Source organism: Arvicola amphibius, chromosome 10 (assembly GCF_903992535.2).
Source record: "Arvicola amphibius chromosome 10, mArvAmp1.2, whole genome shotgun sequence".
In the NCBI taxonomy this organism is placed as follows: Eukaryota; Metazoa; Chordata; class Mammalia; order Rodentia; family Cricetidae; genus Arvicola; species Arvicola amphibius.
Window position 1 is genome coordinate 7,376,042 of NC_052056.1, and position 16,432 is coordinate 7,392,473.

Genomic DNA, 16,432 nt, shown 5'->3' on the forward strand with positions numbered 1-16,432 from the left:
GTCCTGTCTCAGTGAGTGAAGGGCGAGAACCAACTCCCAAAAGTTGTCCTCTGACCTCCACATGTGTCCTGTGCACACACATGCCTTGCTCACTCAACATACACATAAAATTACAAGCATGCAATAAATAAAAATTGTAAAAGACTATGAATTTTAACAAACATATTTCTTATTCCGTTTCTGTGTTTATTGGGAACTGTACCTGTGGCTAAACACACAGAATTATTTTTTTCTTGAAAGAATGAAAGATTAGAAATAAGAAAGGAGGGGGAAGAGAAAAATTATAAAAAAGTATATAATTATTCCTAGGAAGAAAAATACATCCATGTGTTTATAAGATGTGCTTTCAAACAGAAGGCTTAAAATTTTTAGGGGATGATAGTAATGTGGAATCACAAGTTAAGCAGACGTGGTTGGAGGACACTGGTGTGGTGCCTGGGATCATCAGGTCTGAGTTCTTACACCTGGGTGACAGCTTCACCTTTTGTAGACATCATCTTCATTATTTCAGAGTACGGTATCAGGCTAGACGACTCCCAGAATCTGGTATCATCTTCTGTTTTTAAAGATGGGACTAGACTGGGATTGAACCTAGGTCCTCATGCTTTTGAGGTACATGCTCTACTCCTGAGCTACAATTCCAGTCTTCATAGAGTTTTGAGTGTCTCATAGAGCAGCGTGATTTCCTTTTACTCATGTTTGTAAATTTTCATTAATGGAAGGCTAAGTGATAGCAAAAGGTTACATGCTAGGGTTGGGGGGCGGTTGTTGTTACTCAGTTCTGTTAGAAGTGTTCACTGCATAGATAGATACTTTGTAGGAAACTATCCAACACATAAAAATAAAAGTGTAAGACTAGAGAGATGGCTCCGTGGTTAAGAACTCTTGCTGTTCTATCAGATAACCCTGGTCCCAAAGCTCAATTCTGGCTCCATGGACACCTGCACACATGTGCAGACACACACATACACACACACACACACACACACACACACATCTTAGTCAGGTCAGTTCCCAGTACCAACAGACTTAGGTTGCTCTAGCCTTGATGCTACTTCTTACAGTGTCGGCAGTCAGTAGGAAGATGCATAACTGCCAGAGTGCAGAGAATAAGACACTGAGTATTCATCCTAGATCATACATCATGTTAATTCAAGGGCACAGCTGTGGCATTCATGAACTCAGAAGCTGTAGCTACCTGCACAAAACATAACATTGCACACATTATGGGGGAGCCATTGACAGTTGATTGTTGCTGGGGGCATTACTTTTCTGAGGATATGGTGTGAGCACTGGTAGGTGTCCCTTGTTTTAGTGCATTGGTTCTCAACCTGTGGATTGCGACCTCAAAGGGATCAATTGACCCTTTCACCGAAGTTACCTAAGACCACTGGAAAACTCATATATTTACATTATGATTTATAATAGTAGCAAAATTACAGTTATAAAGTAGCAACAAAAATAATTTCATGGTTGGGGTCGCCCATAACATGAGGAACTGTATTAAAGGGCCGCAGCATTCAGAAGGTTGAGAGCCACTGCTCTATATGCTCCACCCCCATGAACATATGTATAACACTAATTGGAGTTAATGAGTTATCAAAAGAAGAATATGTGATGTGGAGAGGAATGGGGGAGAGTTGGAGGGGAGAAATAGAGGGGGAATATGATCAGATTTCATTACATACATGGAGCCTCCAAAGTGAAGACATTTTTTAAATTTCTGAGTAAAAACATGAACATTTGTGTGTTTTGGAATAAATTTGTATATGTTTATTTTAGATTTTCAGAGGATTTTTAGAGGGAAAGGTGACATTTGCTCCAACCTATAAATATGACTTGTTTTCTGAAGACTATGACACCAGTGAGAAGTGCCGCACTCCTGCGTGGACAGACCGAGTCCTCTGGAGGAGGAGAAAGTGGCCTTTTGACAGATCGGGTAAGGAGCAGACTTTCTTATGTAGGGAAATTCATGTGAATTTGTGAGGGGCAGAGTGAGAAACACTGAGAAACAATAAGAGCTTTGTATATAAAGGTTTTCTAGCATAGAATAAACATTTTAAAAACATTTCATGCCTATTTTTTCAGTGACATAATTTCATGTAAAGCGAAATGAAGAAACATTTATTTTGTAAAATTTCTGATTGCAGTTCTGAAATTGAAGGTTTTGAATTATGCTTGGCTATTGAACTTTTATGAAACAGTGTTTGGTCCCAGGTCCCAAGTAATCTTAGAAGTGAGCAACATTGCGGTTTTTCCCAAGTGAAGAAGAAAATAATGTGACAAATACATCCCTAAAGATCTCTCTGGACTCCCTTATTCCGGAGTTTGGCACTTTAGCTTCAGACTGCCGAAGACTGGACCAGGAAGTGAGAGCTCATTTGTGTCGTATGACCGCTCCTATTCATGTGGCTTCTCTTGAATTTTCTTTTATTCTGATCACAGCTGAAGACTTGGATCTTCTGAATGCTAGTTTCCAAGATGAAAGCAAAATCCTTTACACGTGGACCCCTGGCACTTTGCTGCACTACGGGAGAGCCGAGCTGAAGACATCTGACCATAGGTTTACAGCCTGTTTTTAATGCTTGAAGTTTGTTTGAAATAAATTCCTTCAGAAACATCTCTGATGCATCTATCTACCTTTGTGTCTTAAGGCCTGTCGTCGCCCTGATTGATATAGATATATTTGAAGTTGAAGCTGAAGAGAGACAAAAAATTTATAAAGAAGTCATTGCTGTCCAGGGCCCACCAGATGGCACAGTGCTGGTCTCGATCAAAAGTTCTGCACAAGAAAACACTTTTTTTGATGATGCTTTGATTGATGAGCTTCTACAGCAGTTTGCACACTTTGGTGAAGTCATACTCATTAGGTGAGTGAGGTGTCTGACCACACTGCAAACTCTAATCAAGTGACTGACCAGTGTGTAAGTGTGACATTTCCGAATGAAAGGGCTATACTTGGGGTGTTATTCAAGAGCTCCTAGGTTTTGAAAGTAAGTTCTCTACTTAGAAAACTTAAAACGAATAATGAAATTTCTCCATGAACAATTGAAGACAAAGGCATGCTTGAGCTCAGGAATGACCTCATCAGGTTCCTCTACAGCAGAGCACCTTAGCAAGCTTTGTGTGAGAGCAGAGCTGTGGCGGTAATTTGGTGTTTGTAGGAGAGAGAAAGTAAAGAGACTGTACCCCAGAATTCAAGAGGCTGAGGATTAGGATCGTGAGGTCAAGGCCAGCAGACTACATAAGGATTAAGTAAATAATGACCTTTAGTAAATAATAACCTGGAGGGACTTTCTTCTCACTCCCCGAGTTTAAGAAACATGATGTTTGAAGTTGTTACAAATGCCAGCCGAAGGGTGAGCTATAGGAGCTGTCCATTCCAGCCCAGCCCCTGTCCTCATGTAGAAGGGAGCGGCGGGCTGCATTCCTGCCTGGCTTCTGGCCGCCTGGCTAGCTTATGCACCGAAATAACAACACACAAATTGTATTCTTTTAAACACTGCTTAGCCCATTAGCTTCAGCCTCTTACTGGCTAACTCTCACATTTTGATTAACCCATATTTAGTAATGTGTGTAGTACCACGAAGGGTGGCTTACCGGGAAGATTCTAGCCTATGTCCATCTTGGGTCAGCGCTTCATTGCATCTGACTCACTTCCCTTCTTCCCAGCATTCTGTTCTGTCTACTCCACCCACCTATGTTCTGACTTATCAGGTCAAGCAGTTTTCTTTATTAATTAACCAATGAAATCAACAGACTGATAGAAGACCCTCCTCCATCATCCTCACTTAGCCACATGCTTCCTGCAGAGCCACCCAGTTTGGGGAAATTGAATTAATTCCATAGGGAAATGAGTACTTGTTAATTCCTTTGTATGGTGTTCATTGGCTTGGGTGTGCTTTCTTTGTGTTCTAACCTCCATACTAGGTGCTGTAGAAGAGCAGAGGAGAAGTGCTTAGACTGGAAAAGTCGCTGGTCCATAGAATGAAGATAGGGTAGTTTCTTCAGAGGGGAATGCATGCCTGAGACATGAGCTCCTTCCAGGGAGCAGGGGGACAAATGGAAAGAAATTGTATTTAGACTTCAGATCCTTTGATTTTTCTTACCCCTCCCCCAACATCTTTGAGAGAAATCTATATTAAATCTTCAAAATCTTATCAAATCTGAGCCTAAGAGATGGCTCAGTGAACAGAGGCACTACCTGAGTCCATCCCTGGGATCCATATGAGGGTGGACGGAGACAGCCAACTCCACATGCATGCCCTAGCAATGAGTTAGTTAGCTTCTAAAAGACTAAAAACAGCTCTTGAAGGTGAGATCTCCCAGATTTCCAGATGACAGAAGGCCTTGCCAAGTATAGAAATGTCAGACTGTAGGAAACATCTGTGACTCTGTGTGGGCGGGGAGTAGCATCGTGGGCAAGTGGGAAGTGCAGCCTTGAGCTCGAGTGAGACAGCCTTGTGCTGCCTCAGCTCCCTGGGTTCCTCTTGGTTCAGAACTGAAGCCGAGAGCTTTCCGTAGAGTGTTGGCAACACTAGGGAAAGTGTTGATAAGACAGCGGGGTCACTGTGATGGAAAGCCATGGGTGTCTGGACACCTAAAATATTATGTCGGCTACACCAGTGATACCAAACTGATAAAGAGAAACAGATACTAAAAGCAAAGTGGAGGTGGATGTGGAGGTTACAGCAGTGGTCATAGTGCAGTTACCAAAGAACAGATGGTATCTGGAGCTCAGGACGCTGGTATCTAATAACAGTTTCACAGGGGCTCCTCCATGGCCGACCATTTGTAGTTACTTAGGTAAGAATACCGTCCCTGTATATTTCAAATGACAGCATTCTTGTAACTTAGGAACTTCATGTCAGAGAAGCAGAGTCAGATGTCTGTGGTCATGTCTGAGTGATTATAAGATGTATCCCGTGTGCTCTTGACTTCAGTACAGTAGTTTGGTTTTATTTTATTTTGACCTTTTCTCCTTTTTTTTTAAAAAAAATCTATTTTTTTCATTATACATACCAATCCAAGTTCCTACTCCCTCCCCTCTTCCCATTCCTTCCTCCTACCCCTCTCCCTCCACCCACTATCCACTCCTCAGAGAGGGTAAGGCACATTGCTTTGGGGAAGGTCCAAGGTCTTCTGTACTATATCTAGGCTAAGCAAGGCATCCATCCAAAGAGAATAGGTTCCAAAAAGCCAGTACATGCAGTAGGGATAAATCCTGGTGCCACTGCTAGTGGTCCCTCAGTCTGCCCCAGCCACATACCTGTCAACCACATTCAGAAGGACTAGTTTGGTTCTATGCTTGTTCCTTCCCCGTCCAACTGGTATTGGTGAGCTCCCATTAGCTCAGGTAGACTGTTTCAGTGGGTGTATCCATCATGGTCTTGACCTCTTTGCTCATGTTCTCACTCCTCCTGCTCTTCAGCTGGACTTTGGGAGCTCTGCTGCAGGTCTCTGCCTCTGCTTCCATCAGTTGCTGGATGCAGGTTCTATGGTGACATTTAATATATTCATCAGTCTGACTACAGGGCAAGGCCAGTTCGAGCCCCCTCTCCTCTATTGCTTAGGGTCTTTCTTAGCTGGGCTCATCTTGCTAGAGAAGCTAAGTAATAAGGTGAACCCTAAGAAAAACATATATAGATCCACCTGGAAAGTTGAAATAGACAGGATCACCTGACGAAATTGGGAACATAGGGGTGGGGGGAGAAAGGAGGGTGGAAGGGGAGGGCAAGGAGAACTTGAGGGAACAGGATAGTTGAGATAGATAAAGGACAGAGATAAGAGCAGGAAAGGGATACTTTGATTGAGGGGCCAGTATGGGGTTAGCAAGAAACCTGGCTCTAGAGAAAGGAATTGACTTTTTTTTTTCTTAAAATCCATAGTCTTTTAGACTCTGAGCATGAGACAAAAAGGCTTTCTCCATACAGTTGGGGGAGCTCAGTTTGCAAAATTGCTTTTGTAAATAAGATAGATAAAACACTGTTTAATTCTTTGGTTATGAATCTCATCATATAACCAGTGACTTTTCAACATGTGTCCTTGGTTTCATTTTTCTGATTTTGGGCATTTCTTGTTTCCAAAGTATAAACTTGGAATCATAGCAAAGACCCAAAGAGAAAGACAGACACCTAACCTGAAGCGCCTTGTGACCAATTAGTTATGTTGTTTTGGAGTTTCCTTCTCATTAATAGTTCCTATTACCTTTCTCAGTCAAAGGAAATGACCTTCAGGAAAGTCATGGAAACAGTGATAATGCTTACTTAGTACCTCACTGTGGAGTCAGGAGATGTAGCTTCTAACACAGGGTCACCGTGAATGAGGCCCCTTCTCCTGCCTGTTTTCTTACCTCAAGGGGAAGGAAGCAAGAGGGAAGTGCTGTGTCAAAGAGTGCCCTCCCTGGATGCCAGCCCAGTGGCTCCATGTTCTCTTCTTGGCCCCAGTTGTCCCTTAGGAGCCAGTGCCTAGAGATTGAGCTTAATTGTATTCTTCTGTATCACTTTTTTTTCTTAAAGATTCGTAGAAGATAAAATGTGGGTAACATTTTTGGAGGGAAGCTCTGCCTTGAATGTTCTGAGCCTAAATGGTAAAGAGGTAAGGTAGATTTGATGATTCTAAACCATTTGAAATGTCTGAAGATTATGTTTTTACAAGCATACTATGAGAGTATCTAAATGTATTTTCAGGTAAGATAGAATACTGTTAACTGCATAAGGGTTACTTCATATTTTTATTTAGACTAGTTTTCTGCCTAACTTAACGTTATTTTACTTTCTCTTAGAGATATTAACCATTGACAGAAATGAAAAGGAAAACATTTTCACTGCCTGATTTGATTTTACCATATTTAATGTAAAATATTTTAAAATTTTAGTTAAGTATAGATAGTCCAGCTCCCGTTCACATTGTTGTCAAGTGGAGGACATGCTTTATTTACAAGAACCAGGGGCAGAAGGTCCTCATTCCAGGGAACTACCCCGGAAGCTAAGGAAAGGCTTTGCTGTCAGGTCCCTCTTCCATCATGGATACGTAATTGCCACAGATGGCAAACACCACACTGTGGCACTTTCAGATGGAACAGTTGAGGATGTTCTGAGCCCATGATTTGAAATGTCATCGATGGGGAACTTAGACCAGTGACTTGTGAAAGGTTGCATCTGTCCTGCGTTGCTAAGGATATGGTGGTCAGTGGGTACACTAGACGGAACTCTGGGTTCAGTTTCTCCAACAATGACTAGCTTTCTCTTGTCGTGTTACTTTTGCTTCCTTGAAGAAACATATGTGCATGTGTACATTGCTTGAGTTTCTTTTGTTTTTATGTTTTGTTTTTTAATGCAGTACTAATGTATTTGTGTCAAAATGAATTACAGAAAAAAAACAGAGAATGTAAGATAATATTTAGTTGACCCTTTCAGAAGTTACACATTTCTAAACCTCTAATGTATTGTCTTTGTTAGAACAACTAATTTAACCCAGTTTTTTTCAGGAATTATCCAATTTCAGAGAAAAATCTGAAGAGGCTGGGCATGGTAGCACATACCTGTGATCCCAGCTCTTGGTAGGCTGAGAGGCAGGGGCCTTACTGAATTTTAGGCCAGCCTGGGCTACACAGTGAGACTGTGTCTCAAAAAACAAAAAGCAACACACACACACACAAACAACAAACAAATAATAAAAATAGTTTTTAAAATATAATATTTGGTAAATATAGAAGATTTTTGTTGATTTTAAAAGATGATCTACAAAATGTAGGTAAATGGTGAATTCAACTGAATTTAATACTTGAGTTTGATAAGCAAGTAAGAGATTTAAGCCCTCTGGCTTCAAAGCTTAGTTGCTGTTAGACAAGCCATGCTATTTAAGTGAGTAGTTTTTGACCTCCGTGCCTTCAGGAATCCTGAGAGCAATAATCCTGGAATCTGTCCACAGGATTGCCTGCTCTCAGCACAGTGTGTCGACCATAGCTACACAAGTTATTTATAAAATATTTATTAATATTTTAAAAGTTTAGTCTTCTTATCACTAAAGAACTCTTCAAACAAAAGAGCGCTGAAACTGTATAAAAGAGCTTGTAACTAGGAAGCTAGTCTGTTGTATAGTGTGGACTTTCAGTGAGACCTTTTCCTCTCTAGCATCTCCATGTCCTTGACGAAGGAGTCTTATGCCCAAGAACAAAGTTTTAAAGAATTTAAATACTACACCACAGTGTAGCTTGATTATAACATATTTGTGACTTTATGAAATCATATTTAGATCTAAAGCCACTTAAAAGCTTAAGGAAAGCTGAAGACTTGCTTGGTAAGTGTCAGCCATTCTAGCTCTAGAACAGCTAATTTTTGTAGAAGATTTAAAATAATCTTCACACAACACTCTTCATACATTTGAAATGCTAAAGCCACAAGTTCGTATGTAGCAGCCTACAATGGAGCGGCTCTCAGGACCTTTTGATTAGGTCCAACTAAACCATTGGTGCCAATGCATAATGTGACATGGGCACTCTTCTCCCACGTTAGTTTCTGTGTTAGTAAGTTTTTCTTCCACATCTTTTTTATGCCAACTAGTTATTAAATCGGACTATAACAATTACCTTAAAAAGTCCAGACTGGATCAAGAATTTGGAAGAAGAGATGAGTCTGGAGAAAATCAGTATCACATTGCCCTCATCAACGAGCTCCACCCTGCTGGGTGAGGATGCAGAGCTCACAGCTGATTTCGACATGGAAGGTTCGTATGTTGACCAGACTTGCTCTGTGTGTTGTTTGCACCCTCCCAGTTTATCCTTCTCCTTGAACATGGTATTAGTAATGGTTTGTTTTATATAGTGTAATGTTTATCTCATTATATTAGACTTGGTAATTCATATGCAGTTTTATCGTTAAATAGTAAATACATTTGCATATTTTACTCTATATTGTATAATAAAAGCACAGGATGGTATTTTGTTTGTGCCAATAATTACAGTAAAGAATAAGTTCCAAATGATTCTTTTTACTGCTGAAATGAGTTCATAATAATTACTACAAAAGAAATGTTTCAAAGGAGTTCAGAGAGAACCCAAGTGACAAGGAACACATCCATGTGAAACTGAGCCCATGCATAGACAGGTATCTACTTCAGTTGAAATTTTGAGACAAATTATCTGGGTGTTGTAGTTTTCTTAAACATTATTTGAAAGTACATTTGCTTTCTAATACTATGTCATATGTGTGAGCATAGTTTTCATTGGGCTATACTTTGTTTTTTGTTTGTTTTTGTTTTTTGAGACAGGTTTCTCTGTAGCTTTGGAGCCCGTCCTAGAACTAGCTCTTATAGGCCTCGAACTCACAGAGATCCACCTGCCTCTGTCTCCCGAGTGCTAGGATATACTTGTGATAGAGTGAATGTTTAGTGTGTATAAGGCCCTGGGTTCCATCACTGGCCTCCCCAGAAATGTGTACCTGACTCTGCACCTCTAGATAACACATCTAAGTTAGACATCTTTTAGGATAATCACTAACTTTTATATTGGTCATTTACTTGATCTACACATAAATACACAATTTTTAGATGCTAAGTTATGTTGGTTCCCTTTCTAGTTGTGGCCAAATACCTTTCAGAAACAAGTTAAGGAGAAGATAATATTTTGACATATGTTTTCAGATGTTCAGTCCTTGGTTGATTGGTACATATACTTGGAAGAGCATCATGGAGGCAGGAACAGATGGTGGAAGCTGGTCTTTTCTTCTTAGGAGATAAGAAGCAAAGAAAAGGCGGAGGGGGGGTGCATATGAGAAGAGGCCAGAGCAGGAAATAGACCCAGAGACAAACTCCTACTGACCTAGTCCTCCAACTTTCTACCTCTTTCCAACAATGCCGTTTCCCATGCATCCATGGGGCATCGGTCCATTTGTTATATCAGAGCTGTCTAATCTCCTCTGGGTGTTCTCACAGGCAGAGCCAGAGGTAGGCTTTACTGCTCTCCCAGCTATTTGTCCCATCAAAATTAACCATCATTGAGGTGCATGCCGGGTGCTGCAAATTCTGTGGCCATGTTCTTTGTTAGCTCTAGAACTCACTGTGTGCAATCATAGTAAGTGATATCAGCATGATAATGAACGGTGTTATGATGCCCCATGGGAAAGTTTGTAGTCTAGAAAAAATAAAGTCAAGGGGCTGCAGAGATGGCTGAGTGGTTAAAAGCACTGGCTGCTCTTGTAGAGGACCCAGGTTTGGTTCCTGTAGGAGGGAGGCTGCTTGTATGTTCTCGGTAGCGCAGACCCAAAATAATCACACAGAAACTATATTATTTAAATCAATGCTTGGCCCAATAGCTCTAGCTTCTTATTGGCTAACTCCCACATAGTAATTTAACCCATTTCCATTAATCTGTGTATTGCCACATGACTATAGCTTATCAGCTAAAGTTCCTGCTTCTGTCTCTGGCAGGGGCTACATAGCTTCTCTCCGACTCCGCCACCTTTCTCCCAGCATTCAGTTTAGTTTTCCCTGCCCAGCTCTGTTCCCCTATAGCTCTGCTATAGGCCCAAAGCAGTTCCTTTATTAACCAATGATATTACAGCATACAGAGGGGAAACCCACATCAGGGTCCCAGCACCCACATGGTGATTCTGTGACTCCAGTTCCATGGGATCCAGTGCCTCTTGTGGCCTCTTCAGGCACTGCACTTGTGTTGTGTATACACATACATGCAAATAAAACTCTCATACACATAAAAGTAAAGACATTATTTATTTATTTATTATGTATACAATATTCTGTCTGTGTGTGTGCCTGCAGGCCAGAAGGGGGCACCAGACCTCATTACAGATGATTGTGAGCCACCATGTGGTTGCCGGGAATTGAACTCAGGACATTTGGAAGAGCAGGCAATGCTCTTAACCACTGAGCCATCTCTCCAGCCCCATGTAAAGACATTTTTAAAGTCAAGAAAAGAAAGTATAAACAAAAAAGAATGGTTCATGACATCTCATACCTCAGAGAAATGAGGGACAGAATAAGGACAGGAACTTGTCTAATTTAGGAGCAGTGAGGGAAGCTGTTAGTGACCTTTGTAAGAGTGATTTTGGTATGGTAAAAGCAGATGGTGAAATTGCTCTGGGTGGCAGATGAAGAAGTAGGGGTGCAGAACAGTTGCTTTAAGGGGGGTGCTGAGAGAGCTCAGTGGTGCTCAGTGGTGCTCAGTGCAGGCTGATACTGTGAGAGCACTGACAGAAGAACAAGGTCTCTGAGGGAAGAGAGCAGTGCTGGCCTCATCCAATCTGCCAGTCATGCCCGAGTACCAGCTGTGCGGTGAGAATGCAGCTCGCGGGTACTTGGTGACAGAGGCTCCGCCTGCAGGCTTCTCTTTTTTCTGAACCTTAAGAGCTCAAATGGTTTGCTGGACTGGGACATCCCACAGTTTAGGGGACTTGAGGAGACACTTTGAGATAGTGTTTCTGGCAAAAGGAAATGAGAAGAATAACTAAGAAATCAGAATTTTCAGGCAACTTGGGGAACCCAAAGGAAATTGAAAACTACAAACTTGTCATTATGACCACGAGGATGATGTGGTTTTCTTCAGGAAGTATCACTCCTGACGAGTGCACTGTCGAGACGTGAAGTAGTGGGACTGACCTATGAAAGGGTTTGTTGGGCACAGGCAATGGAAGAACCGTACAGTGTGGGTGGTCAGGTGAACTGCTGAAGCTAAACACAGGAGGGGCCGCCTTGGACGGGGCTGAAATGCTAGGAAGCTAAACACAGAAGGGGCCGCCTTGGATGGGGCTGGAACCTAGGAAACAAGCTGGATCTTGGTGGAGTGAAAGATAGCAACCCGAATGAAGTATAGCCAGTCACTAAGTGCCCAGAGGTCGGGTAGGCTGAGGCTGTTGCTGTCAGTGGGGACAAAGCTGAGGCATTCAGATTGTTCCACTTGCTGTCCGTAGGACTTTCTTTGGTGTGTGCAGAAAGGTGATAGTGCCCACGTACCATTGTGCTTTGTGCTTAGTCCTGACTGACTATCCTTAGTTGTAGTCACTGGAAGGTCGGAAGGTAGAGATTTCTGAAGTGGGTGGGATAAAGGGTGTTCCAGACTCCTGGTGACAGAGCCTTAAAAAATAGCACTCGGGAGGAAGGCTTGTGTTCTGAGTTAGGAACCCTGTTGCACGGGGTACCCTGATCTTGCTTTCCAACCCTTAGGTTAAGTGGAGATGAGACCTGATGGGAGAAACTGGATCTATGTTGCGTGGAAGAGCTTGAAGTGGGAGACTTCTGGTTAAGGCAGCAGTTCTCAACCTGTGGGTCATGACCACCTTGTATCTTTTAGCCCTATAAAGCCTAATAGGAAAAGTTAAAATGATGGTGTCTTTGGTGGCCTTGCTTTTTTTGTTAGGTGACGTTGATGACTATAGTGCTGAAGTAGAGGAGCTTCTCCCTCAGCATCTACAGCCGTCCTCAAGTTCTGGCCTTGGCACTTCTCCAAGCTCTTCACCCCGGACCAGTCCCTGCCAATCACCTACAATGCCAGAGTACTCCGCACCGTCTCTTCCCGTCAGACCCAGCCGAGCACCCTCAAGAACTTCAGGGCCCCTGAGTTCCCAGAGTGTGTACTTTACGTTAAGTCTTTGTGTGACTCTGTCTAGCCAGTCTGGAGAACCGTTGTGTCCTAGCTTGCTTTCTGTTGCTGTGCTAAAACACTGGCCAAAGCCAGCCTGGGGAAGGAAGGGTTGTTTGGCGTACAGAGTCATTAAGAGAAGCCAGGACAGGAGCTCAAGGCAAGAATCTGGAGGCAGGAGCTGATGCAGAGACCATGGAGGAACATTGCTTCCTGGCTTGCTCTCCATGGCTAGCTCAGCCTGCTTTCCTATTCCACCTGGACCACCTGCCCACAATGGTCTGGGCCTTCCCAGGCCTGTCTGATGGAGACAGTTCCTCAGTTGAGTTTCCTTCTTCCCCAGCGACTCTAACGTGTATCAAGTTAACAAAACTCACAAGTAAACGTTGTTTAGCTTTTTAGCCCATGCATTGAATACGCTGTAACAGGAAGCGGATTTCCCCAACCATGACTCTTAGTGGAGCAGACTCTCAGTCGTTGCTGCTAATTGGGAATTATCCTATTGATGTGGGTTAGGATTGTCTATGTTTTACAACTTGTGATTTTCTATTCTATGATAAGATTGTTTCTCCATTTGGGCTCCCCCTCCCCGTTCTTTGCTGGCCAGCAAGTTATGTATGACATAGTTGAAACAGTAAAATTTTGTCCCTTAATAGAATTCCTCAGCAAGTCAGCTCTTAGCACCTCTGCCAGATAAGAGGTCAGCACAGGGTAGCACATGGTGCCCGTGGTTCCAGACAGTGGTTCCATTCATTGTTGCTTTATTCACACTGAAAATGTTTTACTATTCCTTTAGTGCACCGAATTTTTGGAGCATAAATTTGGGGCATTATCATTACATATGTACATTCCTTCCCACTGTCCCCTGGTTGGCCCCTGATCTTACCTCCTCCCTTTTTAGGTTCTCCAGTTGACACTCAGCCAGCAGCCCAGAAAGATTCTTCCCAGACCTTAGAGCCCAAGAGGCCACCCCCGCCCCGCCCAGTTGCTCCTCCAGCACGCCCTGCCCCACCACAGAGACCACCTCCACCTTCAGGTAACCGATTACTCTTTGGTGTCTGCTTAACTTAAAATTCTCCTCATTTTGAAAGCATTGTGCATGTTTTCATGCTGCTAGACTTTGGATTCTGTTTGTGTGTTTATATGATCATTATTGCTTCTTAAGCTTCTCTAAGAGGAGCCACAGGATGATGTGTCTGTCTCTTGAGCATGTGGTAGGCTGCCTCTTTGCCTGTGCACAGGGGAGGCTTCTTTGGGTCTTGCTAACTTGATGTATTTGTGCATGTATGATGTTCTTGTGTAAAATGAGTTTAATTTTTTTTAATTCCTCATCTATAGCTTTATAAAGACAACTAACATTTATTTGTGGAAATTGTATTTTAAAACCGAAGAACATACTTGTTTTTAATATGCTTTACAAGTGTCTTTAAATGTTTTCTTAGCTAAATACAATGTTCACTTCCTATGAGCATATGCATTGAAGAATAGCTATGTGTAGTGTCTGGATATTTACATAGTCACACATATGTGCTATCATGACTGTTGGAGCAGATCTTGACATCTCAACTCTTTATTTAATGTCATTTCCTTTCTGCTGCCTAATTTCTTATGAACTATAAGGGGCTAGGAGTCCTGCACCCGCTAGGAAAGAATTTGGAGGTAACCGTTTACATTTGCTATCCTGTGTGAATGCTGGTTTATTGTTTGGGTTTGACTCTATAATCAGAGACAGTCTAGGTCTGTTTGGTAAGCATCAAAATGAATGACATTTATTCTCCATACTTTATATATTCCTGTTAATGTACTAGAGTTGGTTTTATCTGTGAGTAGAAATAATAAATTATATCTTACTTTGCATTTTGAATAACTCATCCAATCTTGCCTCATCTGTTTATGCAAAGCTATGATTTTCTTCTTTTCGGTGAGGCAATTTTTATTCGGTATTGGATGCTTTTATTTAAAAAGTAATTTATTTAGTTAACATGAAAACTGAAAGTAGGAATGGAAATGTGCCAAGTGTGCTTACCTGAAATGTACAAGCCATGGATTCCATCCCCAGCACTTAAACACGGAGATAAAACTGACAGCTCATTCGCAGGGTTCATTGCTGAGTTCATATCGTCTAAGTCTCAAGAAAAGATGGAGATTGTACCAATTTTTCAAAGAGCTTAGCAGCTCGAGTGTGAATGATGCTTCTAAAGCCCCTGGCCATACAGAGTTGTTGTGCTCAGCTGCCTGTCATTGTTGTCAGCTGAGATTCAGGGTCAGTTGTGGCCAGCTGCCACTGCTTAGGTGAAGATTTGGGTGACTTTGTAATAAGGGTAGCTACATGATTTGAACAGGATAGCTCCTATGAAACATTTCATTTTTTTCTTTAGAAAATTCTTTTTATTTTTAGGGTGAATTCCACTTTACTAGGAAACTAATCTGTAGAAATTAAATTTTAAAATGAATTTGTGAAAACTTGTATCATATTAGCAAATCAGTAGCATTTTTTAGAAATCTGTTTTCATTTTAAAATGGCTCCCTCATAAGTCTGCTACAACTTATCTTATCCTGCAACCAGTAATCCTCTGAGACAGTAAGCTTAGGGAATCCATCAGAAAGTAACTCCTAAGAGATTGATGTCTTTTTGTAGAAATTTAAGATGGATTTGAAACTTTATTTATGATTATTTTTCTTTTTACTATCAAATAATGTATTAGTAATCTAGACATAAGAAATGAAATGATTAGCTGGGCAGTGGTGGCGCACGCCTTTAATCCCAGCACTTGGGAGACAGAGGCAGGTGGATCTCTGTGAGTTCGAGGCCAGCCTGGTCTACAAGAGCTAGTTCCAGGACAACAGGCACCAAAACTACAGAGAAACCTTGTCTTGGGAAAAAAAAAAAAAAAACAGAGAGAGAGAGAGATAGATAATCATAAAGTTTTGCATTAGATTTTTTTTGTTCCTTACTGCTGGTAATTTCAGATATGAAAAGGAAGCAGTGCTCCTGCTTATGTTCTTAGATCTGAGCAAAAGGAGGAGTCAGCTTTGAGCTAAAGTAACTTTGATAACTTCCAAGAGATTTAAAGCAATAAAAGACCCTTCGTGCAAGAATAACCGTGTCCCTGCCTTTCATCCTGTGCTCTGGACTCTGAACTATATATAGCTTTTGTTCTTTCTCTAAAAAGGTGTTGGAGCCCCTCCCAGTCCTGGGGTAGCTAGGAGAGAGATGGAAGGTAACAAGAATTTTTACATTATAGATATGGTTCTTGTTCTCAATGTCAGCCCCTCCAGTGTTTCATGGCTTACTAAATCCTACCAAAGTAGACACCTCTCCTTGTCCTTACACACACCTTATGCTTTTCTCTTTTCCTTCTCTGTTGTATGTCTAGTTCCCAGTGGCTACCCATTTAAAGTCTTAGCCCTGAGGTTCCTGTGTTGTTCATACCTAGTCCTGTGTACTTGGACTATGAAATTACTGTTGAAAGAATGCCTTCATTTTCTTTCCTAGAATAAGTCACATGTTTACTAATACTCTTGATTATCTGAAGGTTAGTAGATTAGTAACTGTAAGGTACTAGAATCGAGTATTTTATAGATTTTTCTTTTTAGAAAAGGAGTTTCTAAATATTTTTGGTATTGGGCTAGATTGCTTAAAAGACCACTTGTTAAGGCCGTTTGTTAAGACTACAATTATTTATGAACTGCTATATTTAATATAACCATTGTACTCGAATTTCTCCTCAAAATGGAAAGTCAAGGATAATGCTTGATGGCGTCTTTTACTCTTTCTGTCTCCCTGAGTAATTTTCACTTCATTCTTAGGCTGCCTTCCTGAGTTTGAACCATAGT

At 41.5% G+C, this 16,432-nt stretch overlaps 1 protein-coding gene across 5 annotated transcripts in view; it reads left to right on the forward strand.

Moving 5' to 3' along the window:
* Positions 1 to 16,432, forward strand: part of Synj1 (synaptojanin 1) — a 77,471-nt gene that overhangs the window by 50,901 nt on the left and 10,138 nt on the right. For 3 of the 5 annotated variants that reach the window (XM_038344743.1, XM_038344742.1, XM_038344744.1), the window contains exons 18-25: positions 1,783 to 1,939; positions 2,446 to 2,563; positions 2,655 to 2,870; positions 6,519 to 6,597; positions 8,565 to 8,727; positions 12,374 to 12,583; positions 13,497 to 13,631; positions 15,769 to 15,816. In XM_038344743.1, the coding sequence (XP_038200671.1) occupies positions 1,783 to 1,939; positions 2,446 to 2,563; positions 2,655 to 2,870; positions 6,519 to 6,597; positions 8,565 to 8,727; positions 12,374 to 12,583; positions 13,497 to 13,631; positions 15,769 to 15,816 (1,126 nt within the window). Of the gene's footprint in view, positions 1 to 1,782; positions 1,940 to 2,445; positions 2,564 to 2,654; positions 2,871 to 6,518; positions 6,598 to 8,564; positions 8,728 to 12,373; positions 12,584 to 13,496; positions 13,632 to 14,215; positions 14,255 to 15,768; positions 15,817 to 16,432 lie in introns of all 5 variants that reach the window. The other 2 variants (XM_038344746.1, XM_038344745.1) reach the window with 2 other exon arrangements.